This window comes from Pelodiscus sinensis, chromosome 17 (assembly GCF_049634645.1).
Source record: "Pelodiscus sinensis isolate JC-2024 chromosome 17, ASM4963464v1, whole genome shotgun sequence".
NCBI classification, from domain to species: Eukaryota; Metazoa; Chordata; order Testudines; family Trionychidae; genus Pelodiscus; species Pelodiscus sinensis.
This window is the reverse complement of record NC_134727.1, coordinates 24,540,144-24,566,026: the sequence shown is the minus strand read 5'-3', so window position 1 is coordinate 24,566,026 and position 25,883 is coordinate 24,540,144. Positions and strand designations below refer to the sequence as shown.

Sequence of the window (25,883 nt, the reverse complement as noted above, 5' to 3'; positions counted from 1 at the left end):
CTAATTTGACTCAAGACGTTTTACTAAACCAAAATGTACCTACCAAAGCACCGCTAGCCTTTTATCTGCAGCTGTAGCATCTGGTGCCAAGTAATTTTTCAGTTTCATAGTGTATCTGCAAACCAACACATCAAGTAAATGACAAAATAAATTGTAAATGAAAATAAAATGTCATTTATCAATTGCCATATCTAATTTAATATTATTTTAAGAAAACCATTAAGACATAGTTCCAGCTGCTCACATTTTATCAGAGATCCATAGAAAATTTACTAGAAAGTCTAGCTGAGGAAAGTTTTAGAATGCTTTTTTGGTTTTTATGTTACAATTTGCACTAACACGTAAATCTTTTCATCTAAGGGTCTTAAAGTCCTTTTAAAAGGACATTAGCCCCCAACGAATGGATGAGTTGAGTAAAGTTTACAGATGCGAGTTTCCAAATATTGGCAACAAAATCAAGAACAGAATCTGGGCACCACCTGCCTGTTCCCTGGCTCTTCACTTATTACTTGCTTTATAAAGCTTACTTGATTAATTCCACAGTTTCTGAATACATAGGGAACGGGGACTTGGATTCCTGAGCATTTTTCTCCAATGCATTCCCACATTCGATGAAAGACACTACAGCATCAAGGTAGTAAACAGCTTTCTCAAATCTGTCAGACTGAAGAGAATGAAACTTTAAAAAACAGACAGATGTGGGAGAGAATTACAGCACTAAAGAAGAGTACAAGTTCAAAAGGAGTTAAACAATTTAACAGTACGTGCAACCCTCTAAATAGATTATTTTGGTTCTACTTACCAATGCATCTGCATTGTGCTTTAACTTCTTCGCTTCTTGTAAATAATGATCAGCTGAATGTGTCCTGCAACAAACAAACAAAACTGAGTTTAATAAGATTTAAAAATTGAATCCCTTTGCGTATCAAGGTTTGTACCTATAGGATCTTTTGATGGTTATTTTTTTCCTTCCTCAAGTTATAGCACATATAGTGTTTATAATAAAAGACCCTTTTAAACAGTTAAATGTAGTTACTTTGGTTATTTCCAACTACTGTTTTAAGACAACTAAGAGTCACTGGATTTACCAATCTTATTCCACATTTCCTAGCCAAGCAAATCAGAGACATTAGCTCAATCATTGTTGTCAGCTGACACAGGGCTGGAAAAAATATGGCCCAGGGGCCAGATCCAGCCCACAAAGCCACCAGATCTGGCCTGCAGACCACACAGCTGGGACCCTCAGGCACACAGGTGCCACAGATTTAAAGGACAGTCCAGCAGCTCTCTGCTCTGGCAGAAAGGGGAGGCTTCATGTGATCTCTCTGCCCCCAGTCCAATCCTCAGGAACTGACAACCAGCCAACAGGATCTGAGAGATTGGCCTGGGTATAGGGGCAGCCCAAGCCTCTTCCCCCTCACGAAGCCAAGAGCCACATGGAGGGAACAGCCTGCAGCTCTAAGTTATGTGGGGCTGCAGCAGGCAGGGAGCCCAGCCTGCCTTGGGAGTACTTAGGTAAGTGACTCCCAGCCAGAGCCTGCCTCTGGTACCCTTGCCCCTCCTGCACCCCAACTCCCTCCCCCAGGTCACCATCCAAACCCTCTGCACCCCCCAGTTCTAGGTCACAACTCCCTCTCAGGCTCTGTATCCCCTCATACAGCCCTCCCCCAGACCAGAATCCTCTCCTACAACCGAACACCCACCCAGACCCTGCAGCCCAATCCCCAAACCTAGTTCAACCCCTTCCCTTCACCCAAACTCCCTCTCAGACTCACACCATCTCCTGCACCCCAGTCCCTTACCACGTGCACCCTTCTGTATCCAGCCTAGACCCCACATCTCCTCCACAGAAAATTGCAGCCCTTGATCACTTTCCAAAATCTTGGGAGTGGCCACCCACCAAAAATTATTGCCCACCCCTGATCTGACATGTCCCTGTGCAGAGCTCCCAATCTGCAGATGACAAAGGGTAATATTAACACAGATGTGAAACTTTCAGAAGAAATCAAGACAGAATCAGTAATTCCATTGTTATTTTTGAACTTCGGTCACACAAGCTGATTTGTGGTATATGGCTTCATGTCCTAAATCAAGCTCGAAAGAGTAATTATAAGATCTTTAATTTTCTACTAGTCTCTAGAGATTAGTAGGACTGCTCATTCCTATTAAACAATATATTTTACAAGGTCATTGACTAAAATCTGAACAAGAGTTCCCAAATACACAAATAGGTGGAGTTAACCAGTCCCCTATTTCACAACAATAGGGAGCACTAGGCACACCAATTTCATTTTAAAAAAAAACCACAATTTTATAACAGTTCATTTAAAAGTGAATCATATTTTTTAGGAGGCACTAGTTCACTCTATAAAAGGAAAAAACCTAATATCTTTATAGGTCAGTTTACCATAACCTCAAAACAAAAATATTAAAATGCTTAATTATACAGTCACTGAAGGGCAGTCAAAACCACCTGCGTGCCATACCTTAATAAATATGTATTTCTTTTAAGTGTAACCTGAACTCTGAAATTCCTGGCTTTAATGTAGTTATCCCCAAGCCAAATACAACTTCCTTGGAACTATAGATGTGTGCTCCAAATATTAACTCCATCATAACTTGATTCTGTCTGGCAATATCTAGTAGAAGACGACGCAAACTATTCCTGTAATCAGGCTGTTTGCCTTTGTGTTGGCCCCTAAAAGTACTTAATTCAGAAAGCAATACTTTTAAATCAACCAACCTTGAATTAGTTGATAAAACTGGAACAGAGCCCCTGTACAGAACACCCAGCTATCTGCATGAAATAAGATCATGCATGCATGATCTTGATGTGAATTTGTTCACTTGAGCACTTTTTTTTTTAAACTGAATCAGATCCTCCAAAATATTTTAACTTAGACAGCACAGAACCAAATGATTCCAAGTTCCCACTTTTGTGCATCTGCAATGCCATCCTCATCATGCCTGCGAGCAGTCACTGACTCCAGGGGAAGCCAGCTCAGCCCAAAGTGGACAGGCAGACTTGTCTGGAGAGGTATGAAATAAGCCTGTAGAAAGGGAGACTAGTATTTCTTAAAAATGGACACAAGACAATCACATACTGTCAGAATCCACTTCTTGCTTGTTTCAGGCTGAGTACAAATGCACAAAGGAATCTATGATTCCTTTGCAATGACTGGAACATCTAGCAAATTTTTGATACATATATCAGGCATACGATTACATGAACAACATGCAGGTCTCCACAGAACAACATGGTACACTCAAGGCAAAGCATCTCTCATCCATAGGAAGCTACTATACAATTACACACCCAAATTAATTCCCTATTTAGAGAAGAGGAAATGTAATGTGCATAGCACTTTCCACTGTTCTCACCTGTCATCAAAAACAAGTTTTGCTCTTCTGGACTTCGAGCTTTCAGTAGCTGGGGTGGATGCAGGAGGACAGTTTGATGAACTGTTTAGAACTTTTTCCTGTGAAGGAAAGACTGCCACAATTAGTAATTATGAAAGCATTTAGAAATCTACTAAAAAAAGATGATTGTTCATTGCTTAATTTCTTCCTGGTGGTCTCACATGTGTTAGCCATCATCTTTGAAAAAAATCACAGAAGACAGGAGAGGTTCCAGAAAACTGGAAAAGGGCAAATATAGTGTCCATCTATAAAAAAAGAAATAAGAACAACCCAGGAAACTACAGACCAGTCAGTTTAACTTCTCTGTCAGGAAAGATAATGGAGCAAGTAATTAAGGAATTCATCTGCTAATATCTGGAGGAAAATAAGGTGATAAATGTCAGCCAGCATGGATTTGTAAAGAACAAATCATGTCAAATCAATCTGATAGCTTTCTTTGACAGGATAACAAGTCTGGTGGATAACGGAGAAGCGGTGGACATTGTATACCTAGACTTTAGTAAGGCATTTGATACAGTCTCGCGTGATCTTATCAATAAACTAGGCAAACACAACTTAGATGGGGCTACTATAAGGTGGGTACATAACTGGCTGGATAACCCTTCTCAGAGAGTACTTATTAATGGTTCACAATCATGCTGGAAGGACATTACAAGTAGGGTTCTGCAGGGGTCTGTTTGGGGACCAGTACTGTTCACTATCTTCATCAAACCATTTAGATATTGGCATAGAAAGTAAGCTTATTAAGTTTGCAGATGATACCAAGAGCTGAGACGCGTTGGAACTGCTTTGGAGGACAGGGTCATAATTCAAAATGATCTGGACAAACTGGAGAAATGGTTCATCAAGGTGAACAGGGTGAACTTTAATAAGGACAAATGCAAAGTACTGCACTTAGGAAGGAACAATCAGTTTCATACATACAGAATGGGAAGTGACTGTTTAGGAAGGAGTACTGCAGAAAGGGATCTAGGGGTCAGAGAACCACAAGCTAAATATGAGTCAACAGTGTGACGTTGTTGCAAAAAAAAAAAGGAAACCTGATTCTAGGATGCATTAATACAAGTGTTGTCTGCAAGACCCAAGAAGTCATTCTTCTGCTCTACTCTGTGCTAAATAGGCCTCAATTGGAGTAGTGTGTTCAGTTCTGGGCAACACATTTCAAGAAAGATGTGGAAAAATTGGAGAAGGTCCAGAGCAGAGCAACAAGAATGATTAAAGGTCTAGAGAACACGAACTATGAAGGAAGACGGAAAGAATGGGCTGGTTTACTTTGCAAAGGAGAAGATTGAGGGGGGACATGATAGCAGTTTTCAAGTATCTAAAAGGGTGTCACACAAGGAGAAGGGAGAAAAATCGTTCTCTTTGGCCTCTGAGGATAGGACAAGAAGCAATGGGCTTAAACTGCAGCAAGGGAGGGTTAGGTTGGACATTAGAAAAAATTTCCTGTCAAGGTGGTTAAACACTAGAATAAATTGACTAGGGAGGTTGTGGAATCTCCATCTCAGGAGATATTTAAAGAGCAGGTTAGATCGACATCTATCAGGACAGTCTAGACGGTACTGGGTCCTGCCGTGAGTGCAGGGGACTTGAGTCGATGACCTTTCCAGGCCTCTTCCAGTTCTAGTGTTCTATGAAATACATACTAGAAGGTCAGCTTAGTAGCATGTTAGTTCACATTTACTACCTGCACATCATGAGTTTGAAAGGCTTCTCTTCATCACTGGTGCTCCAACATATGTTTGGGTACAGCCAGACCAATGATCAAGGAACCATAATCAGCTCCCTTACAAGCCTCCCTGACAGGCCAAATGGATTTTTGCTAAAACAAATCAGACAAAAGGTTTCCAAGAATAACCTGAATTCCCCTCCTCAACCTAGTAATGACTAACTTCCATGTATTTTATTATCCTGCTAGAAAAGGTGCTGCAAGTGTTTTCTGCTTTTCTGTTCCTTTCAGAAGAATCGACTCTGTAGCATGGCTTTTACTAACATGGGACTATCTATTTCAGAAGTTTCAAGCATCCAAAATGTGTTAGGAGCCTTAAACCTCAGTTCAACATGACATAGCAAGTAAGAGACATAGTAGTATCTTTTATGGAACCAACTTCTGCAGGCGAAAGACAAACTTTCAGTGCTTAAAAAACAACAATATATCATCTCCATTCACCCACTTCAGAACAGAAATACACCCAGCTGTCGCAAACGTTCAGTGGCACACACACAAATATACTAATTAAAGCCAGGAATTAAACCCCAACTGAACATAAGGCGATACTAATTACTCTCATTTAAAAAATAGCCCAGACTTGGTTCTGTGCTAATGCAGAGGAAAAAACGGGTGTCTGTGAATCTATAATACAATTCCCTGAGGCACCTCCAGGTTCCTTGGAAGCCTCTCATGCATGCACAGACTAGACGAACCCTGCCTGGCTTACAAAATCTGATGAAGTCACCATCTAAGGTTGTTGTCTCCACTCCTACTTTAGATATTTCGCTCATTTGAGAAGAAAGTAAGTTTGTGATCTAGAATAGCAGTTGCTTCAATCTGCACACACAGCTGTCATGATTAGTTCCTCTGACTTTGCTTCAAATCTTTTCTTCATACATTGCTGAGGTTAGCCATTTAAGATGTGCCAAATACAGCAACATACCAATTTCATCCCTACTGCTTTGAACCTCTATTTATTGCAGAAGCCTCAAAACAAGATGGAACCAACATCCTACAATGCAATTCAGGTCTTGTGAATTGTAGTCACATTTTGCCCTTAGCACATTATATTCTTGCCATCTGACAGCACAGCAGTCAGTGAGAACTGCTTATCGTATACTACAGGTAAGCAATGATTTTTGATGGGGGGAGGAGAGGACCACTCCAAGAATTTAGTAAGTAGTCAAGGGCCGCATTCTTCCATGATATTAATGGAGGTGGTGTGGGGCCTGGGATGGAGGTTCGGTGCAGAAGGGAGTTTGGCATAGGCAGGGGATCAAGGTGCAGGGTCCAGGAGGAGATACAGGTTTAGGAAAGGATTCCGACCTGGAGGAGGGATGTAAGGGGTTGGGTTGTAACCTAGAACAGGTGTACATGATGGGGCATGGGGGTCTGAGTAGTGACCTAAGGCAGGGGGCAATGAGTGCAGGAGCGGGGATGCAGAAGGTTTGGGGAGGAGGAGGAGTGCCAGGTGCAGAACCCTGCTAGGCTGCTGGCCAGGAGCTACTCAAGGTAAGCACCTCCCAGCCAGATTCTGCACCTCAGGAGAAGCCTGCTGTGCCCCGCACAACACTCATTGTAGCTGGCTGTGGGGGCCATGTGTATTTCTGTGCACTGCACACCACTGGGAGGAGGTCCTCCGCCCACTGCCTGCATCGCAAGCCCGACCCAGGCAGCTCCCATTGGCCAGTTTCCAGCCAACAAGAGCTGCAAGATGGTGCTTGGGAGCAGGGGCAGTGTGCAAAGCTGCCCCCCCTTGGCATGCAGAGAGCACATGGCCCCAGCAGCTCATCACTTTGAGCAGTGTGCAGGAAGAGAGCCTGTCTAAGGCTCCCACTGGGCCACAGGTGGACCATATCCAGCCTATGGGCTGTATTTTGCCTGTCCATCGTACACCTAGGTTTAATACTGTTTTAATCAGACATCCTCAGATATTATGCATGACCCATTTATATAGGCGTGAGCAGGCAGACTCCATAATTCCTTCTCCACACACACGTGTAATGTCACAAGAATACATTTAGTCTGAGCTGCCTTCTGAGTTTAGTTTCTAAAGATTTTTTCCCCCAAAATCTCCCTTTTTCTCTCCCATCCTCAAACAAACCACTTTATTCTCCCGACTGCAGCAAATCAAATCGCGCTGGAGGGAGGGGGGAACGGACAACACGCTGCACTATCTTTTCCTTTATAGTCAGAAGTAAAATCTACAAAAATCACAATTAGCTCAACTATTTGATGGATCTGGCACCCCTGAACACAGGAAGGATAAAGAGGGGCCTGCAGATAGGGTGGTTGGGGGGCTCCTCAAGTGGCACAATGGATAAGATATGTGCCTCCAGAGCCAGAGATTGAGGACTCAAAACCTACCCACACAATGAGGGAATTCTGCAATTTTAATATGGCTCCAAACGCAACAACTGCAGAACTCCCCAGGACAAATCAGATCCACCTAGCATCTAGCAAGCAAGGCAAGTCAGCACACTAACTCTGTAGCCTGTGAATGGTCTTATCTTGAAACACATCCTCATGATTGTGAGGGGTGGGAGTGGGAGGGGGGGGAGAGGGGATGACTGTACTATCTTTTCTTTTATAGTCAGAAGTAAAATCTGCAAAAAAAAATCACAACTGGCTCAATTATTTGATCCATATAAAAGAATATATTATTGTTTTCTTATTTTTATATAAATAACTCTGAAAAATGACACCTGGTAGAAGGTTTAAAATAAACAAAAGGAAATTTCTCTTCATGCATCGCATAGTCAACCTATGGAAGTCCTTGCAAGAGGATGTTGCAGACCAGGACTTTAAGAGGGTTCAAAAAAGAACTAGATAAATTCATGGAGGTTAGGTCCATCAATACTTATTAGCAGGGCTTGACAAAGAATGCAATCTATTCACCTGTGGCGAGTAGATTGCAACCCGGAAGAGCCGGGTTCAGGCGATCTGCGCATGTGCAGATCGCTGGACAGCGCAGCTAGCAAGCAGGGCTCACCGCGGTTCTGCGAGCCCTGCTGATTAGCCAGAATGCACAGGAATGGTGTCCCTAAGTCTCTATTTGTCAGGGGCTGAAAACAGATGACAGGAGAGGGAACACTTGATGATTACCTGTTTCTGTTTATTCCCTCTGGGGCATCTGGCATTGGCCACTGTTGGAAGAAGGATACTGAGATAGATGGACCTTTGGTCTCATCAAGTATGGCTGTTCTAATGTTCTTAACCAAATTAAATGATGAATAAACAATCTTTATTCACAGTGGACCTCCCAAAACAAGAACTTTCTTGTCTGGCAACATCCATAGTCCATGTTCCTGGACCAGGGAGTCCTGGCTGGGAGCTCCAGGGGTCAAGAGGGCTGGCTGGGGTTGTCCTGGGAATGGGGCTGGGCCAGAGGCAGGGACTTCTTAGGTCACAGCAGCAAGGCAGCCCACCAGATGGGGCAGCTAGGGCTGGCAGCTGGGAGGGGAGGTGGGCTGGGGACTGGCAGCAGGGAACCTCCTGATGTAAAGCAAATTCCCTCATTTGGGACTGGTCAGGTCCCAAGGGTGCTGAACCAGAGAGGTCAAACCTGTCATTAGAAAACACTAGTCACATCTGTGCATATAACCAGGGTTCATCAAGTGGCAGCAAGCCCTGCTTGCCAGCCACGCAGTTCGGCGTGCTGCGCATGCGCTGACGGCGCTGCACGGCTGTGCCAGCTTGTAATCTACTTGCCACTGGTGAGTAGATTACACTAATTGTTGAGCTCTGCATATAACATTAGCACCAACCTATCCCAGGGACACTACAATTCTACTGAATAGCTGCTGAGTTATTTTCCATTTACAGGCTTCCTTATAATCTAATTATTTGTGTAGTACCACAGGGAGTAAAATGTAATTTAGTTTTTCAGAGTTTTAAGCTTCAATCAAAGCTTAGAATATACATTGACGTGCAAAACTGCACACAGGGAAACAGTGAATATTAGAGGAAAGAATTTACAAAAACTCCTTACCTTGATTTCCTTGGCACTGCTAGAAGACTTCCCTTCTGTCTTTTTTTGTTTGGAAGAGGAGTTACTTTTACTGCTGCTGCTACTCTCCTTATTACTGTTGCTGCTTGATTTTAAGGAAGAAGATTGACTGACTGTTCTCTTCCGGGACCCATGTTCTTGCTTGGGATCTTTCTGAAGGACTGGGGCTACAGGAGAAGGGAGCAGATCCTTCTCTTTACCTGCACTTAGTTTTGAAGACCTGCACAAAATGAATAAGAACAGCTTATTTTTAGATACAGCAAAAAGAATTACTTTGACCTAACATGACTCTGTATGGGGATATTTATTTTTTACCTCATTTTTAATAAATCTGTTCTTTTGGTGAACCAGATTTATCTTGTTTTTACTATTTGATCTTGTTCTGACTTGAAAAAAGATTATATCCAGAAAAATACTAGGTAACAAAACAAAAAACCAAATACAGTAAAACTCCATTGGTCCGGCATCCAATGCTCTGGCACTCCTGATGGTCCGGCACCATCAGGAACCCGGAAGTGCTGGGGCAGCTGGACAATTGGAGCTGCTCTGCCCCCGGGTTTCCCAGAGTTGGCCGCTGATCAGTTTCAGCAGTAGCTAAATAGGGGCGCCTGGGGCAGAGCAGCTGGGGTGCTGCCGGGTTGGTCTCGCAGCGCTGACCAGCAGCGGCTGAATGGAGGACGCCTGGGGCATAGCCGGACTATCGGAAGGGGGGGCTATGAGGGGGCTGGGGTGGCTTCCCCCCCCAACCCCACTCCAGACCCCTTTATAGCCCCCCCCTTCTGATAGTCCATCATATTTGATAATCCAGCACCTCCTGGGTCCTAAAGGTGCTGGATTATCAGAAGTTTACAACCCCCCCAAAAAAATCAATGACACTGTTTGTTCCTGCCTGACTGCTGGAACATTATGGTGGAGAGTTTGTTCTGATTGCCATGTACTCTATTTGCCCAATCTAAAGAGAACACTGCCTTTAATTCAGTCATCCAGTACATATGTATCACCTCCTTGCCTTAACTGTTCAAGGACTACTGTTGGCAATCAATGGCAAGCATGAGGCCTGTTAACCCATCTTCTACTTGGAAAGATAAGCCACTTGGACAGCTATCTGCACAGTAATAAATTGTTTACAGAAAACCCAAACTTTTTGCATACTATTAATCTAAAGAACATTTGGTTTTATGCTGACAGAATACAAATAGAAGAGTAAGAATAAACTCAAGAGCCCCTGCCAAGCAATCTGAAAATCCATTTTTTAGAAACCCTGAAATATCTTAATATTCCTAACTGAACACAATGAAACTGTTACCCTGCAGCATGCAGTTCTGTTGCACTGTGTTGGTCCCAGGATATAAGAGACACAAGGTGGCTGAGGTAATTTTTTTTTTTACTGGTCCAATCAAAGATATTACCTCACCTACCTTGTATCTCTGTTACACTTTAGTAATTCAGAATAGCCAATGTTCTCAGCAGCTCAAAGCTAGGAAAAGTAGTTGACTTATCACAGGTTCTGGCAAAAAAGTTTTCTTATTTGTTACAATGGAATATGGGATCCAGTGCATAGTTTTATTGTGTAATCTGAAGTAGCACATATTTTAAGGAAGAGGTCGGGGAAAAAACCACAAAAATTAACAACTTGCCACTGATTAAAAGTACAGGCAGTCCCCGGGTTACATACAAGATAGGGACTGTGGGTTTGTTCTTAAGTTGAATCTGTATGTAAGTCAGAACTGGCGTCCAGATTCAGCCGCTGCTGAAACTGACCGCCAGTTCTGACTTACATACAGAATCAACTTAAGAACCCCAAGCGTCCCCAAGTCAGCTGCTGCTGAAACTGATCAGCAGCTGATTCCAGGAAGCCCGGGGCAGAGCAACACTGCCTCGGGCTTCCTGTAGTCAGCGCTGGTCAGTTTCAGCAGCGGCTAAATCAGGACGCCTGGGGCAGAGCAGCTGGAGTGCTGCTGGGTTGCTCCAGTAGCGCCGCTCCTCGGCACTACTGGACCAACCCAGCAGCACCCCATCTGCTCTGCCCCAGGCGTCCTGATTCAGCAGCTGCTGAAACTGACCAGCTGGGGTGCTGCTGGGTTGGACCAGTAGCGCCCAGAGCGGCGCTGAGGGACCAACCGGCAGCACCCGAGCTGCTCTGCCACAGGCATCCGGAGAAAAGCCTAGTCTGCTGGGTGGGGGGGGGGGGGGGGAGGTTTACTAGCTGCGCCCCCCCCCACCCCCCACCCCAGCAGACCAGGAAGACACGGGCGGCGGACCGAGACGCACCGCGGTCTCGCCGCCTGGGTCCTCCGCGGCTTTGCTCCCCGTCTCCCTGGTCTGCTGGAGACCAGCAGACCAGGGAGACGGGGAGCAAAGCCTCTGAGGACGCCGGCAGCGGGACAGCTGCGGGGCGTCTGGGCTGTCCCGCTGCCGGCTTCCCCCGCGGCTTTGCAAAGCCTCGGGGAAGCCGGCAGCGGAGCAGCCCAGGCGCACCTGAGGTGCCCCGCTGCCCGAGCCCCCCCCTCAGCTTTGCAAAGCCGTGGGGAAGCCGGCAGCGGAGCAGCCCAAGCGCGCCTGGGGTGCCCCGCTGCCCGAGCCCCCCCCTCGGCTTTGCAAAGCCGCGGGGAAGCCGGCAGCGGAGCAGTCCAGGCGCGCCTGGGCTGCCTCGCTGCCCACGCCCCCCCGTGGCTTTGCTCTGCGTCTTCCTGGTCTGCAGACCAGGGAGACGCAGAGAAAGCCCCAGAGTACACGGGCGGCAGGACCGCGAGGTTCCGCAGTCCGTGTACTCTGGGGCAACCCCGTTTGTAACTGCGGATCCGACATAAGTCGGATCCGCGTAAGTCGGGGACTGCCTGTACACTAGGAACCTTGTTAATTTGCACCGTGACTCACTGAAAAAATAATTTTATGTGGCTATAAGACATCTATTTTGCCAGTTATAGAGCAGTTCTAATCTATGGTAATCACAAGATAAATGCAGTCAATATAAAAAAAATTGTGGTGAATTTTTAAAAATGATGCAGTAGTTAAATCCTAGGAGTAGAAATCAAAAGATGTGGGTTGTTGCAAGACTTGGAAAAAAAAATTATCTTCTTAGCACTGCAGTTTAATTCTTCATTCAACAGATGTGGAATCATCCATTTTCCAAGGAGTGGATTAATTTGTGCGTGAGGTGAGGTGAAGTGAAGATTTTCAAAATCTTACATATGTTAGTATTATTCAGCTTGCCTATTTTTAAACACTACTCTGTGTTAAGGTAAAAATTAAGAAAAATGAGTCCTAGAAGGAAATAAACCAGACCTATCTGAAACAGTTATCAAAGTAAATGACCTTTGAACAAACTACTTTGCAATAGTGAAATCCAGTTGTTAAATAAACTAACTCTTCTTTCTTAGAAGCGAACAGTGTGCCAGGTTCTGGGAAATACATGCATGCAGATTAGTTACTGTGAAACCCCAAATTTAAGGTAAAAAGGTACACATGAAAGCTTGCCCCATGAACAATGTAGCTGCAACTGATTTTTCCTTTCTAAGTGGTGGCCAGAGCCCCCTCTAAGCTCCACAGCCATCTAAAGCTGGGGCCAGAGGAGAGGCAATCTCCACTAGCTGCAGCAGTAGGGCTGGATTAAGTAAGGGACTTTAAGGGCTGCAGCCAGGACCCCCGGCTAATGGGAGCCTCCAGGACGCAGCCCATCACGCCCTTGTTTTCTGGGCCAGCCCTTTCTGGAGGGGAGGGGAAGCAGAGGTCCTTTCCCTCTCCCCACCTGAACTAGGAAACTCTGTCCCTGCACTGCCCTCACCTGGAGACTCTGTCCCCACAGATGCCATTAGCTGGGAAAGGCAGACAACAGGAGTTGCATGGGGTGGTGCCTGTAGAAGGCAGTGTAGCACAGGCTGCCTGGAGTCACCCTCACCAAAAACAAACAAAAAACCCCTCAGGAACTACCCCAGGTAAGTGGTCTACACCCCCAACCAATGTTCCCTCTATTTCTGCCCCCCCATACATGTGCAGAATACATTCTGTTATGTGTACTGAGGCATATGCATGTGTGCACCACCAGTAGAAACATGCTGCCAGCTGTGGGTGCTCTGTTAAGTCAGCTAGACAGTATATGAATCTCTCCTGGGTGGCCTCCCAAGCACATAGGGAACTTAAACCCCAACCCAGAGTCTTAGTCATGAGCCTGCTCTAGCATCCTATCTTCTTCCCAAACCCCATACCCAATCCTGAGCCCCTCCTGCACCCTAGCTCTCACCTAGACTCTGCATTCCCACCCCAGCTTCCTGCTCGGAGCTCACTCTCACACTCCAAGCCTCTTAGCCTCAGCCTGGAGCCCCCTTCTATACCCCAAACACTCCATCTGCAGCCCCTTAGCTCCCCCAACACTGAGCCCCCTCCCACATTCTAAGCCCCTCAGCCCCAACCCTGCCACAAATTGCGCATGTGCAGAAACAATTTTGTTATGTGCTCCGACATGTAGATTATGTGTTGCACATCTCTGTATTTGTGCACATAAAAATATTCATTCTGCATGCAGACCTAAAAAGTTAGAGGGAACACTGGTGATGGCAAGTAGATATTTAGAGGGAGATTTTTAAGTGCATACAGGGTGTTGGGTCCCAATCTTCCCCTTAACACATTATATGCCATATAAGACGTAAAACACAGCCAATTTTCCCACTCTACTTACTCTCTGTTGCTGGAAGTCTTGTGGCCTGATGAAGACTTGTCTTCCAGTTTAGTTTTCTTGGTTTCACCAGCTCTGTTTTCATCATCATTCTGAATAAAGCAAGCATAAAGGAGCGCTTTAGGACAGAGTTTGATATTTACAGGTTAACAATAGGGGATTAAAAAAAGCAAAATTCTTAAAGTGTCATTAAATATTTGTCAATATTACTTTTGATAACAGCTAATGCTTATAAAAAAAGTGGATTGTCATGTCAAAAGGTTTGGAAAGTGAATTTCTAAACTGCCTACACACTTTCATTAATCTTCAAATCTACCATAAGCAACAGAGGCAGAAAAACAAGTGTATAACAGTAATTCTAATACGAAAAACAGCTCGAGATTAGGGTCCAAAATAATAAAATTTACTATACTGTATTCTAGTAACTGAATGCTCTTTTGTAACAGAACTTAAACTGGGCAACCAAAGATCAATAAATCATATAAGCAACTGACATCTATCAGCTGTTAGACTTAAGATGATCATTGCAGAATCTCTCAGACTCAGTATTTTAGAGTAGGACTGTAAAGTAGTTTGCCTCTCCCATTGGCCTTACAAAAGGACTCATGTCCACCATGACCTCACCACTAGGAATGGGAGGTGGCCTCAGGACTTTGAAGATGGTTAGTGACACAATTCTTCGGGATATGGCCCAAGCTTAAGTGATCCTACCAAAACCTGATGTAGGTGCATAGCTCTTTATGATGGGTTTCTGTCCATAATGGCCACCACTTTTGTTATTGTTTTGCAAGGAACAAATGGCCAAACAAGGCGGCCATTAGGTTTGAAGCTACTGGAGACTGAGTGCATTCACACAGAGTGCTAGATCTTCTATAGCATAAGGTAACACACAGGAGGGGCAAAACCTATTCCCGAGACACCCCAGGGTGGGAAGGGCCGACGTTCTGCTCCTTTCACCACTGTCATTCCAGAGAGCCCTGTGGCTCAGAACTCTGTATCTGGTGTAGCAGGAAGACAGAAGCACCTCCCCCCAGCTGGATAATCTGTGATGGGGTGGGACAGAGTCATCTGGAGAGGTCACTCCATCCTCACACAAGTTAGCTAGTGTCCTGCTTTCTGTCCCTCCCAGGAGTCACCTGCCCATTTTTCAGATGAGAAACTTTTCCTCAATTTCATTGCTGACTCCGGCAAAGAGGTAACCTGAGCTGGGACAAGAATGGAGGAATCCATTTGTTTTCAGTCCCAGGTCAAGTTCACCAATACTGCCTCATTCCAAAAATCACTTGGTTTCTCAGCAGGGAAGCTAGTAAATTGAAGACAACTGTTTGGCTATGTCTAAACTACAGCCCTCTTTTCAAAGAAGGATGTAAATTAGGCAGTTTGAAAGTGCAAATGAAGTGGGGATTTACAGTAAAACACCGATGGTCCGGCATCTGGTGGTCCGGGCAGCTGGACCATTGGAGCTGCTCTGCCCCCAGCTTCCCCGATTCAGCCGCTGCTAAAACTGACCAGTGGCTGAATCAGGGAAGCCGGGGCAGAGCAGCTGGGGTGCTGCCGGGCTGTCCCCGATTCATCCACTGCTGAAACTGATCAGCGGCTGACTCCAGGAAGCCTGAGGCAGAGCTGCTCTGCCCCGGGGTTCCTGGAGTCAGCCGCTGATCAGTTTCAGCAGCAGCTGACTTGGGGACGCCTGAGATAGAGCAGCTGGAGTGCTGCCGGGTTGGTCCAGTAGCGCCAAGGACCAACCTGGCAGCACTCCAGCTGCTCTGCTGCAGGCGTCCCCGATTCAGCCGCTGCTGAAACTGACCAGCAGCGGCTGAATCAGGGACGCCTGGGGCAGAGCCGGACTATTGGAAGGGGGGGCATCCCCCCCACCCCAGACCTCTCATAGCCCCCCCCCCTTCCGATAGTCCGGCAAATCTGATAATCCGGCACCCCCTGGGTCCTAAAGGTGCCGGATTATCGAAAGTTTACTGTAAATATCCTGTGCTTCATTTGCATAATCGAGTCACTGCAATCTTTCGGAAAAGGGTATTTCGAAAGTGAAACCGCTGTCCAGAGTTTCTAGAGTACTGGATCTTTCGAAAAAGGGTTTTTTTTTTTCCCCAAAAGAACTGCATCTAGACAGCGGTTTCACTTTCGATGGCCAATGAGAACTGTGATCCTCTGTTACCTGCAGAGCCACAGGTAAACATAGCAGCAGTAGCCAGCCAGGCTCTAACCCTGCGGTCTGCCATTTTTATATTGTCCACCTCTGGTGTAGGGGCAGAGCAAGGTGCTTTCTGGGTCTCCACCAGGAGGGAGGGTAACAGCCCAGTCTCCAGCTTGAATACCATAGTTCAACAGGCTCATAGCCCAACCGCCCAAATGAGCCAATAGAGGCCAGCTGCTGCTGTTTAAGTGTAGTATAGACATACCCTTATGGCTCCAAATCAGGGCTTCTCAGTTTCTATAGTCATGGATGATTTCTTAGAATTGCAGGAGTCAGAGGTGGATAAACTAATTAATCATTCAGTCCACACTCCTACCAAAGAGCCCTGCATTTTCTTAGTAATAAGAAGCATTACCGGGCAGAGCTCAGCATAAGAAGAGTTTTTGGCTATCTGTTGATTTAAACAGAGCCAGTGTTGGTGTCACTAAGAAAAAGCTATTTACCCACCTCTATATCCAATGATACCACTACAATAAGAGTCTAAATGTCACAGCATAAATTCCATTGTGAGCAATGAGAGTTACAATCTTTATCACGTCACACATGCTTCAATCCTCCCTCATCTGGCTCTAAAGTCCCAGGAACCCAGTCTCCTGTTTTAACCTCACCAATCATCCTTCTGGTGAAGACAGCCTAGACCAGTGGTCCCCAATGTGGTGCCCGCAGGTTCCGTGGCGCCCGCCGGGGCACTTATGTGCACCTACCTAGTGACCAGAGCTGCCCGAACCATTCTTGAAACCTGGGTGCGTGGCACATGCGCGGCCCCCACCCCCGGGCACCCAGCAATCCCAAAAGGTTGGGGACCACTGGCCTAGACAGAGTCTCTTCAAAAGAGACAGTACCACTTTTTAATTGGTCAGAGGAGTGACTAAGACTAAGCATCCTTCCCCACTGGGCTATCTAACTTAACTCAGTAGCAAACCATCAACAGATTGAAAACTTATCTAGTCTCAAATCAAACTTCTCTCAATTGATCACTTACCTTATGCTTCCTTTTGCCCTTGGTGGAATTTTTGTCTGACGCTGGTTTTTGGGACTCTCTTGTATGCTTCTCTGGTGCACTTTTCTTCTCTGCTTTGGGTGGGTCTATGTCCTTGTAAGGCTTCCCTGGTATTCTTGATAAGAGGCTCAGGTCAATCTTCACGATAAGTGGGTACCGTTCATCTGGATCACTTAGTGGTGAAAGAAGTTCCTTCTCTTCCATAGGAGAGAACATTCTTTGCCGAAAAAAGCTGTCATCCTCCTCCATGGAAGATTTAACAGGAGTCCTATTGCTCTCAGAGTATTTGGGGGTTTGTGATGAAGGAGGCAGGCTCTCATTTTCATCAGAATCAGAGGATGAGGTATCAGTTTCTATGAATTCCCTGGATTTCTGGGAAGGTTTGCTTGAAGCCTTATATTTCTTTTTTTCTGCTGAAGGACGAGGGGATGATTTGGGCTCCTTCTTTATGTTGGGTTTTCTAGAGCCCTTTGTGGCTGCTTTATGCCTATTTGAGGGCATATTTGTTGGCATGTCCACTGGTGTTTCGCTTTCTATTTTCAGCCCTCCTCTTGGCTCTTCAACAGCTGCCTTGTCTGCCTTTTTGGGCTGCTTTTTACCAACTGTCCTCCTCTGTACTGTGCTATCACCCTGTGCAGGTGACTTCTGCCTGCCACGACTGCTCTCCGATCCTTTTTGGGTAGTTTTGGAATCTCGCCCTGGAATGGAGGAAATAGATTCCTTAGATCCACTTTGATCTGTATACCCATTCCCAGTGCTCTGATCTCGGCCATCTTTTTTGTAACCTTGTGAAGATGGGATATTACTGTCCACAGAAGAAGCTGGTGACACTTTATGTGGATTCACTTTGTTCAACCAGTTGTCAAGCTGCCATTTGTTCGTTGATGGTGGCTCAGGCTAAAAAAGAGGAAAGAGTATTAAACACTGTACATTTTGTTCCTCAGTCTCCCTCCGAGGGCTGCAATGTTTTGCTATACACCAAAGGAACAGCCAAGTCACTAGTGAATTCAGTATGATGTGTTAGAATATAGTGTGTAAATCACAGCTCCTGTACCTTCACTGTGGTGAGGCTAACACAGAGCATTGACCAACAACTGTTGGCAGTGAATGAGAGGAGCCACAGTAGATGTTATTGGTCCAATCACTGCACCCATAATTGTGTGATATACCAGACATATCAATGACTAAATGAAAGTTAGTGCATACTATGCTTTAAGCTACCTTTTCAGTTTTGTAATATTACTATGAGTAACTCAGACTCAAATTTTCAGAGTCAAGTGGCATGAGATACATGTCAAAGCCAAGCACTAAAAGTGTGGGTTTTTAAACAGTTCATTTAGCATATTCGACAAACTGCTGCTGAAAAGCATTCCACAATGTTTTCTCAATTTTATGCTTTATTTAGCATATTCTCAAACTATCGCTGTATTCTTAATCAAAACTGGATTAGATGGATTAGTACTCAAACCAGATAACAAAGCCTACCTCTGGAGAGGCACACTGGGATGGCTCATTAGCCTCACTGTCACTGGAACTACTTTCACTTTCAGAATCAGATCCAGAACTACTTTCAGATCCACTATGGCTGCTTGAGTCATCCCTGGAATTATCTGCTCCTTCACTATTATGCTGGGATGGTTCAGAATTACTGGGGAAGACAAAAAAGTAAAAACATCAAGACTGTGTAAGGCACACAAATTTCATAGTAATTTTCTGCAGAGTAAAAATTAAACAGGTTCACTTCTTAATTATCTAACAGTAAATTCTACATAATTGATAACAGCAAATAATTTAGGAAATGGGAAAGTCTTAGAAAACCAATTATTATTTTTTTCCAAGCTGTTAAGTAGTTACTTGGAGGGGAAATGCTCTTTAACCACCGATCAAGTTCTAATAACTTCATGTGGTTACAAGTCAGCACTCTACTGTGTGAGACATGGAATTTTAGAATGGTCAGATCAAATTAGGAACACTCATCTGCTCAAATGTAATTACAGTAAAACCTGTGTTATCTGGCATGCCGGTAACCTAAAAATTCTGGTTATCTGAGGGATGGGGGAGGAGCCGTGCAGGGCCTATAGGAGGGAACCATGGGAGCCGTGCAGGGGCTGGGATGTGGCCTACTAGAGGGGGCCACGAGCAGCAGGGAGTGGGAGGGGGAGGGCATGATGCAGCCTGGTGTGGGGGAATGTGGAAGCTTGGGGGTGGAGATGGGGGGGCGCCCACGGGAGGGCTGGCCGGCCTGCTGGGAGTGCCAGGATCCACAGAGGAAGCCGAGATGCATGCTTGCTTCCAGCTGTTCACCCCTCTCCCAGGTATGTGCTGCACACTTGTCTGAAGAGCGGCCTGACACTTGAAGGGCCAGTTTCTTTTCTTTTCTTTTTTTTTTTTTTTTTGCTTTTCCCAGCATCAGAAATGTGCCGGTTTCCACAGTTTTCCAGATGCTTAAGCTCCAGATAGCACAGGTTTTACTGTACTTTACTTGCCATGAACGGTCAAAAATCAGCTATGAATGCCTACCTTCCAGGTGTGCTCCTTGGCACGATCTTATCAGAATCCTGTAATTTAAAAGAATAAAACCAAGGTTAGGAAGAAGCTTCTAAAATTACATTTGTGTTGCGTGTACATGGAGCCTATAACAAAAACAGAGCTCCAATACGCCTTCCTCAAGACCAACTTTGCAGGTATGGCCTCTCTCATCTGAGCAAACTGCAGTTGTTTACAAAAGCAGATATCCTCAGAGACTGTAACAGGCAAATTAAATTATTTGCCCAAAAACATGTAGCAACTAAATGACAAAGTCAAGATCTTCCCCAGATTTTTTCACATTCTACTATGGTTTTAATCTAAATTCCAATTACACTCTGCTCATCATTCTGTGTCATTCAACTTTCTGTGTGAGGACTGGTTACAACTTGGGTCTATCAATGTTATTCCTCAATTGCCCAAAGTAACAGAAGGTGCTATTCCATGCATTCGAGGCATTTTGCATAATGCCTCATCAGCATTATCTAGATCAGAAGGATCAAGACTGGGATTGGAAATTAAAACGGAAAATAAAGCTGGGATACTGAATGGGATACCACCACCATCTTGGTTATAAAATCATTTCTGAAGACAGTACAATTTGTATTAGAGAGAGTTCCTATCAACTAAGGGAGATTAAATTTTCCCAACTAGAGTGACGATGCTACTATAGAAGTAGTAACAGAAAAAGGAAATGTGTACATGTATTAGACAACAACCAATCCCAGACTATTGGTTGGAAAAATGTATGTCATATATTATTTGGAAAAACTACCACATCCTTAAAAGGCCAGGTGTGTGTGTGTCTGTGTCCTTGTCACTAAGTTTATATTTCCTGAGTACACTGCTCCATTTTATGTTGATGAAAAGGCAATATAAAATTGATAAACCATAAGATCTGGACATCTGAAGTAAAACCAAAAGCAAAGACTCCCACAAGTGGTTATATATTCAAAAAAAATTATTCTGTACTATTACAAAGTTAATTTGAAAGATCTTGCTTTAATTCTTACTGACAAGTATTCAATTTGCAACTAGCCAAGCACTGCAGGTTTCTAAAATAGAAACATAATATTGAACACTTCAGTTGTGTCTTCTGAATTTTTCTAAATCTTTAGTATTAGTGGTACATACCTGTTCACCTTCACTGTCTTCACTGCTGCTGAGTTTTAGGTCATCTTTTAACATACTAAGTGAAAAAGAAGAAAGAAACAGAAAGAACGAAAGAAAGAATAAGTTTTTCATATACTCTGATAGTTAAATCCAAAGTAGTGTTCAGCTATAAATTGATCTAAAATGCCACTAAGAATTTACCTTGTTTACAGAGTGTGTTGCATTGCTTACAGAACTCAATATTAACATGTTCAATGTTGAACTATAAGAACCCCTGCTACAAAAATAATAATTTCAGTGTGAAAGGTGAAACTACTATTTTCAGGGTTGCCTTCCTAAATGCAAATGATCAAGAGTATAATTTCAACAGAATTAAGAAAGTTAAAAAGTGACACTTGAAAATCTATCATGTTGAATTTCACTGTTGTCATAAAAGATATGTTTCAATATACATATCTAAATTTATTTCAAAAACCTAGCATAATGTCTGAATACTACAAAATAACATTTATGAGAGTATTTGTTATTTTTTGCTTTATTTTTGCAATGAAAGGCATTAGGATATATAAAAACAGTATCTTACTCTGTTTGGTTTGATTCACATCTGGAGGAAGAAAACAAGAAAGAGTTAAAGTTTCTCAAGCGGGTATTTTAAGTATGGCTGTTTTAATGAACATCCTAACATTCTAACCTCTTGGGTCTAATCCCCAAAGTATCTTTTCCCCAAAAAAGGCACCCCAAAAGAATAAGCTTACTGATTACACAAAGTGCAATCTTGTCCCATCATTTAACTTCAGACAGTATAAAGTTCACTGCAATAAACACAAGTTCTCATCCACATTTGAATCTAGTGTGTGGGGGAGGGGAGAGGTTTGTTCCCAGAAATTACCACAGATCTCTGCAGACTCCCCAGTTGTAGACATTGTTCCAATACCCCCACAGGTGATTTTTGTACCCACTAAAATACCAACTGCAACCATAATTATAGCATTGCTGGAATAATATTATGGCATCAAAGGAAAGGTGCAATCTTCTGTTAGCTCTTATATTTTGTGTAGGTAAGCATCTTTTATCTAGTCACATCAGAGACACAATCAGGTTTTTCAGAGGTGGGTGGAGAGACTACTGCTTTTTTACTCCTGTTAGGACTTGACTGGACAGGCATGCGAGGGGAAAAAAGGGGGGGGGTTCTATTTCTGCTTACACAGTAAAACAACTGCTAACTGAAGACTTTACAACTGAACTGCTATAATCGAGGGCAAAACCTGCTTTGCAAACTATCTATTTACGATGATGCGTAAGCAAGACCTAACCCAGGGCAACTCTAAGAGACCAACTTTCCAGGGTAAATGCATACTTATAAAATGATCAAATTTGACACAGTTGTCTCAATAATAAAATACTACAGAACCCTGCTTTACTTCTCCCTCAGAGAAATGGCCTGCAGTGCTGCTAGCTGCTACTAGGGGCTGCTGAAACTGGCAGAGACTGGCTCACAAGTAGAAGACACTGCTGGAGAGCAGGAGAGTATGGGAAGAAACTAGAGAAGGTCTACTCTACATGCAGCCCGAGGCCTGTTTGTTTGCGGCCTGCAGTGCAATTTGTGTTTACGCAGGGGTCAACACGTAGCCCGTGCATAGGATCCTTTGAACATGGCCTCCACTGGGAACACACTTCACAACGACTAGGCATCTCCCAGGTGGGGTGAGCACTGAAAAATGCAAGCAGACAGGCTGGAACAGACAGATACAGGGTGTCTGTGTTTCTAGCCCCCAGGGAGGAGGTGCCAGGAGTACTGGGGCATTGTGTGAAAAAAGCTATTTGCATATATATGCAACCACGCTTAAGTTGTGGCCCTTGGTATGTGTTGTAAGTATCATTGTGGTCCCCAAGGCTTCCAAAGTTGAGTGGCCCTGAGCCAGAGGAATCCTGGGCAGCTGCAGTTTCCCAGCTAGCCCTGAGGAAGAAGAGGGCAGCACAGAGGAAACTGGGTCAGCCTAGGACCAAGCATCAGACTGTTTCTCTCTGGAAGTGGGGTGGGAAGGCTTGTGAGTGTCTGAGTTGGAGGGGGGGGGGCATGGCTAGGCTCAAGAAAAAAACATGGTACTGGTATCTGGGCTCCGTGGAGGGAAAGGGGTCAAGGGAGAGGTTACAGATGTCTTGTCTTTGGCTCGGCTCTGGGAGGAAAGGGGGCAGAGAAACAGGGGTTGTGTTATCTTAAGGGGTTTTAAAACACTCTACTCCTAAGGTAATATTTGTATGCTTGTATTACAGTGATTTCCAACCTGTTTTTATACTGAGGACTGGCAAACCCATTCACAAACTTTAGGCGGACCAGCAACATTTTATTTGCCTATTTGCATATTCATTATTTGTATAATGAATATGCAAATAAAATGTTGCCCATCCACAAAAAGCCACAGCCCCCAGAGTCCTCCAGTGCCAGCCACTGACCCCAGAGTCCCCTGCACCCAACCCCCCCCCGTGCCAGCCCCCTGCCCTCAGAAGCCCCCCTCTTCTAGCCTCCCATCCCAAATGCCTCAGTGCAAACCCCCCATCCCTTAGAGCCTCTGACCACCATACCTCCCCCCGTGCCAGCCTCCTGTTTCCAGAGTCCACTGTACCATACCTTCACAGAGGCCCCCCACTGCCAGCTCCCCATTATCAGCCCCCCACCTCAGAGTCCGCCAGTCCTGGAGCCCCAAGTGCTTGCTCCCCCCCGTCCCCTTCCCCCTGCCTTGTGCTGCCTCCCAGCCGCCAGCTGAGTGCTGCTGACTGGGTCATGGCTGCTCTAAGGTTGAGTGCCAGGCTCTGAGTGGCCCTCCTGCTGTGCAGCAAAACACTCTTGCATGGCTGGTTGGCCATCTCCCAACAGCCGTGGCGGGAGCAGTTAACCCCAGCTCCGGCCCCCAAGCGGTTAAGAACCACTGCTATATTGTTAGACAAATATACGGAGAAGTATTTTGAAATAAATTACCAAAACAACTGAAACTGGCATGATTACATAGTGTTATTTTGACAAATAAAATTTGTTGAACTTTAAAATATTATGTGCAGAATTTAAGTTTTGTTGTGCAGAATATCCCCAAAAGTAATATACAGACAGCCACTAAACTTAGTTGGTACTCATATTTGTGTTTTCTAGGGACTATTAACCTTTGAACAGAAGATGCCAAATTTTCACCCAACTGGTTCATTCGGAACAGAATACATTTGAGGAAAATTTATGAGGGAAAAAAAACTAATCAAGAAGCTTCTAGTTTCACTGATTTTTTTGGTTGTATAGTAGACAGATGAAGTGTATCTTTTGGTCTCCATGTTCTGCAATATTTTACCACATTCGCAGGGCTTGCCCAAGCCGCTTGCCAGCTGCATGGAAGTGCACGCTGCGCATGCGGTGACCACGCTGCGCGGCCGCACCAGGCTAAAATCTACTCGTCACAGGCAAGTAGATTGTCTGATTTGTCAAGCCCTGCACATTCGTGTCAACGTGTTAGGGATGTTAAGAGATGGGTATTTAACTAATTGAGTACTCAATAAAATTTTTATTGACTACTCAATTTGTCAATAGGCAGCCTGGCTCAGTCCTGGCTCACGCTGGGTGTGGAACCAAACCCTACTGTGGGTCTCCAATTTAAATACAGAAGGAGCCAGGGCGCACACATGCACGCACACGCGCACACACACCTGACAGGGATTGCTGATCCCAATCCCCCAGCTGGGACTTCCCACCTCCTCTGATATTAGAGGCAGCAAGGGATGGGGGGAGGGCACGCACCATGGAGGTGGTGCTAGGGGAAACTGAATTTTAAGCCGGCTCTCCCCAGCACCAGCTCTTGCTTCCCCCACTTGCTGCCTCTGATACAGAGGTAGCAAGTAGCTGACTACCTGAAAAGCCTATGCTTATCGGGTAATTGACTAGTCTACCACTCCTTTACATCCCTAATAGATGCTTGGTATTCAAGCAGAAGCCAGGGCCCCAAACTTAAGCATCCTTAGGCATATTCTATGCTGTATCATCTGAATACAGATCAGAGCTCCCCAAACCATTTTTAAAAACAAGTAGTCCTGTGGCACCTTAGGCTATGTCTACACTGCATGTCGAAATAACCAAGTGTGCGTCTACACAGCAAGCCCATTATTTCTAAATAATTTCAAAACAGGCTTCTTACTCCTATTTTTGTAACCCTCATTTCATAAGGAAGAAGGGAAGTCAAAGGAAGACTGTTCTTCCTTCGACTGCCTGCTGTCAAGACAGTGCCAAAAGCAGAGTTAAGCTACTTCAGCTTCAGCTATGCAATTAACCCAGGTGAAATTGCGTATCTTAACTCGATTTTGGCCAGCAGTGCAGATATACCCTTCATTCGATTAATAAAAATAAAGCAGCACAAAGTACATCATAACTTCACAACCTGATCAACTGGATTTCTCTAACTATGAACGTTTATTTAAAAGGTCCCTCTACCCTAACCTGCCCTCCCCATTCTCATCAAAACACATAAACATAATCAATCCCAAGAATATACATTTTATATAAATATCCTGCTAACATACCACAAAAAAGGAGGGGAGGAAAGCACCATGCATACATGTGTTCTTGTGTACAATAATTTTATGTCTACTATCTTGAAAAGTGTCCTTTTCACTTGAGTTTGGTAGCCATTTTCTGGTAATAAACAAGAATTAATATACTACTAAGAACTGCTGTGTCCACTTTAAACAGTGAGAAAAGGTTATTGTCATCTTAACGGGCTAAAATCCGTTAACACTTCAGACAATAGTAGTTTGGAAAGTATTGGAGAAGATGTTCTAATTCTTTCCTATGAACAACTTACGATTTGGATTGATGACCATTGGACGTTTTTGATTGAGGATTGTATCTTTCTGGAAAAAACAGAGTAGCACACTCCTTATTACAACTTAGCAGCAAAATAAGACTCTTCAAAGTTACAAGAGAAAAATCCTAGACTAATTTGGAAGCAAAAATGGTGGAGTGAATTTAGTACTTGAGGAATGGAGGACAAACTGGTTTATCTGATATGGTGCAAGCAAGTGTTATGAAAACTTCCCCCACAGTTCAATCAATGCACCTCACTCCTGACATGCAATACAGCCTTTCTATGCCTTTTTTATGGTTCTCTTAAGCAGAGCCTATCATGCTGAACAGTTCTACGTGCTAGAGATAGTTATACATGAATCAGATTGGGACTAACAGAATTA

General features: G+C 44.4%; 1 protein-coding gene across 7 annotated transcripts in view; it reads right to left on the bottom strand.

Annotated features, from left to right (window-relative positions):
- Nucleotides 1-25,883, bottom strand: part of AFF4 (ALF transcription elongation factor 4) — a 110,753-nt gene that overhangs the window by 11,874 nt on the left and 72,996 nt on the right. For 5 of the 7 annotated variants that reach the window (XM_075900325.1, XM_075900328.1, XM_075900324.1 and 2 more), the window contains 12 exons: nucleotides 25,499-25,547; nucleotides 21,247-21,267; nucleotides 20,685-20,739; nucleotides 19,545-19,582; nucleotides 18,510-18,672; nucleotides 17,007-17,921; nucleotides 13,816-13,904; nucleotides 9,123-9,360; nucleotides 3,382-3,479; nucleotides 803-866; nucleotides 528-664; nucleotides 44-115 (listed from right to left, as the gene is read on the bottom strand). In XM_075900325.1, coding sequence (XP_075756440.1) covers nucleotides 44-115; nucleotides 528-664; nucleotides 803-866; nucleotides 3,382-3,479; nucleotides 9,123-9,360; nucleotides 13,816-13,904; nucleotides 17,007-17,921; nucleotides 18,510-18,672; nucleotides 19,545-19,582; nucleotides 20,685-20,739; nucleotides 21,247-21,267; nucleotides 25,499-25,547 — 1,939 coding nt within the window. The remainder of the gene's footprint in view (nucleotides 1-43; nucleotides 116-527; nucleotides 665-802; nucleotides 867-3,381; nucleotides 3,480-9,122; nucleotides 9,361-13,815; nucleotides 13,905-17,006; nucleotides 17,922-18,509; nucleotides 18,673-19,544; nucleotides 19,583-20,684; nucleotides 20,740-21,246; nucleotides 21,268-25,498; nucleotides 25,548-25,883) is intronic. The other 2 variants (XM_075900327.1, XM_075900326.1) reach the window with 2 other exon arrangements.